This window comes from Triticum urartu, chromosome 3 (genome assembly GCF_003073215.2).
Source record: "Triticum urartu cultivar G1812 chromosome 3, Tu2.1, whole genome shotgun sequence".
Taxonomy (NCBI): Eukaryota; Viridiplantae; Streptophyta; class Magnoliopsida; order Poales; family Poaceae; genus Triticum; species Triticum urartu.
Window position 1 is genome coordinate 389,275,891 of NC_053024.1, and position 2,679 is coordinate 389,278,569.

At 55.5% G+C, this 2,679-nt stretch overlaps 1 protein-coding gene across 1 annotated transcript; it reads left to right on the forward strand.

Moving 5' to 3' along the window:
* Positions 1-265: 265 nt before the first annotated feature.
* On the forward strand, positions 266-2,272 carry LOC125548399 (loricrin-like). Its single transcript, XM_048712001.1, has 4 exons — positions 266-475; positions 726-1,376; positions 1,532-1,562; positions 1,665-2,272. Exons 1-4 carry the CDS (start codon positions 406-408, stop codon positions 1,972-1,974), a joined length of 1,062 nt encoding a protein of 353 aa, XP_048567958.1. The 5' UTR covers positions 266-405; the 3' UTR covers positions 1,975-2,272.
* The last annotated feature ends 407 nt before the right edge of the window (positions 2,273-2,679 follow it).

Below are 2,679 nucleotides of genomic sequence, written 5' to 3' on the forward strand. Positions count from 1 at the left end.
GAAGAATTCTTTCACCTCCAAAGTACTCCTCGTCCAGCTTTTGCTTGCCCTCCCGGTAGATCTCCTCCGCCCCCCTGATCGATCGGCCGAAGCCTTTCACTTTCCCACGCGTTTCTTTCCCATATTTTGTGTCCTCCGGCTTGCGTGCCCCTGCAAAGCTCCCAGACCCAGCCTCCACTCCCAAGTTTCCTCTTATTCCCTCCCTCCCTCCCTCCCTGCCCCTCCCCTGTTGGGGAAGAAACCTATGATTCCGCAACATTGCGTCAGGTATATATGCACTGCCCCCAGGGACAGCAAGGTCCTACTTTACACTTCCCTCCTCGTCAGGTACCCATCCATCCATCGACCCTCGGGCTTGTTCGGGAGCAGAGACCGAGCTCTTGATCTTGAGGGAGGAAGACAGCCATGGCTCGTTTTCTTAGGCCGTCCAACTGCATTGCCTACCTTCTCCTCCTCCTTGCCTTCTGCTGCTGCGGTGAGTTGTCTGTTCTTGTCCGTTCTCCGCTTTCTATTTCCTCAAAGATCTGTTTGTGTGCGCATTAGGTATGACATGACAGAGATGTTTTGGTGCGAAAGGCTGTGCTGGCATTTGAACGAACCCAAATCTGGATGCTGCATGTAGAATTGGGAGTGCATCCACGGAAAGAAAGTTGACTTGACATGTGTCAGTAACATTTCGCAAATCTTTTCACCTCACACGTTTCTTCTTCTTTTCATCCCTGCAGGAACAGAACAGCGGAGAGTGGAAGCATCCAACCGACTCACCCAACACCCAAGGATCCTGACCACCGTCTCGGTGATGAAACCATCGTACCCCACGATCACCACGCCCACTTCCGCATCCTACGCTATGCCGGCGTCCTCCAGGTTCCCGTCGCTGGCGGATGCGAACGACGGCGGTGACGTCGGCGGAGGTGGCATTGGCGGTGGCGGTGCTGCTGGTGGTGCCACCGGCGGTGGCGGTGCTGCTGGTGGTGCCACAGGCGGCGGCGGTGCTACTGGTGGTGCCACCGGCGGTGGTGGTACTGCTGGCGGTGGCGTGGGCGGCGGCGGTGCTACGGGCGGGGGAGCTGCCGGTGGCGTGGGCGGCGGCGGTGCTGCTGGAGGCATCGGCGGTGGCGGTGGCGGTGGGGGTGGCGGGACGTGGTGCGTGGCGAGCCAGAGCGCGAGCACGTCCGCGCTGCAGGTGGCGCTGGACTATGCGTGCGGCTACAGCGGCGTAGACTGCTCGGCCATCCAGACAGGTGGGAGCTGCTTCAACCCGGATACCATCCACGACCATGCGTCCTACGCCTTCAACAGCTACTACCAGAAGAACCCTCTCCCCACCAGCTGCGACTTTGGCGGCACGGCCACCATCACCACCACCGATCCCAGTAAGCTCAACGTCTCCAAGACACGCGTACATGATGATACATTTCTTCCCAAACATTCTCATCCTTGAACTACAGCCGGTTTTGGCAGAATCTTTCCAACTGAATTTTCAGCCCCTGTGTTTCCTTCTCACGCGAATTTATTTCGACCTTTGCAGGTTCAGGGTCGTGCCAGTATCCAGCGTCAAGGTAAAGTTCCTACTAATGAATAACCAACTGAAACAAAAAACTGTAGCCGGTACTTAATCTGTAACCGAGGCCTGAATTTTCTCTTGTGATTTGAAATGGCAGCGGCGGCGCTCAAGGGACCATGCCCCCGCCATCACCGACCACTCTGACGCCGACCACGCCGATGACTCCGACGCCGATGACCCCATTCACCCCGACGCCAATGACGCCGGACACCCCTAGCACCGGGACGCCTATGTACGGATCAAACTCGCCACCGGACTTCGGGTCGATGTCCCCTCCAGGCCCAGGATCAAACTCACCTCCGGACTACAGCGACGTCGGCGGCGCCCCGGCGACGGCGATGGGCAGGGCAACGCTGGCTCTCGTCTCCATCCTTGCCGCGACGCTATCGATGAGCCTCGCCACATGAGGCGATACACGCGTCTCGAGATGGCAATCCTATGCAGCAGTCAAAGAAGCGCGCGCCGTTGGATGCTGGGATGCGCACGCACGGTTGCACCGCAGAACAGAAACCTCCCTGCCGCGAAACCTTGCACAAAGCAGAGGTGCCCCATTTGTTTAGTAGTATCTTCACAACTCTGAAGCATGCATGCTGATGCAGCTGCTTCTAGCGTCGCCACTGCTCTGCTCTAGTGGGGGGCAGCAGATGTTTATATATCCGATTATACTATTGTATTTAGAAATTTATGAGCAATTTCATTTCCTTATTTACGCTGTGATATGTGGCCCGCTGACCATGATCACAACCCACCCGTGTTTCACTTTGAGGAATCTTGACAACGATGTAACACACAAAAGTGAACCAAACGTCCAAAACACGACTCAAAATAACTATTCCCTCTATCCCATAATATAAGACATTATTTTTAAATAACAATTATCCTGCATTCATTAAAAAGAAAAGAGTTGCTCAGTTAATTGGGAAAAACCGACCGAAAACCAGATTACCCAGTTAATTATGAAGAACCAAGCGAAAACTATCACAACCGCCGAGCGGCACACATAAGACCCCCCCCCCCCCCCCCCCCCCCCCACACACACACACAACTTCAAAGAGGGTATCGTCGAGACAACATGCATGCGTCGTCGCCATCACTCCTCCCCTAAAAGCGTC

What these genes read in the sequence shown, in the direction of transcription:
- LOC125548399 (XM_048712001.1), top strand. Translation starts at nt 406, where the DNA reads ATGGCTCGTTTTCTTAGGCCGTCCAACTGCATTGCCTACCTTCTCCTC. An exon ending in CATCACCACCACCGATCCCA is followed by an intron (nt 1,377 to 1,531) that starts GTAAGCTCAACG and finishes CGACCTTTGCAG; the next exon opens with GTTCAGGGTCGTGCCAGTAT. An exon ending in TGCCAGTATCCAGCGTCAAG is followed by an intron (nt 1,563 to 1,664) that starts GTAAAGTTCCTA and finishes TTGAAATGGCAG; the next exon opens with CGGCGGCGCTCAAGGGACCA.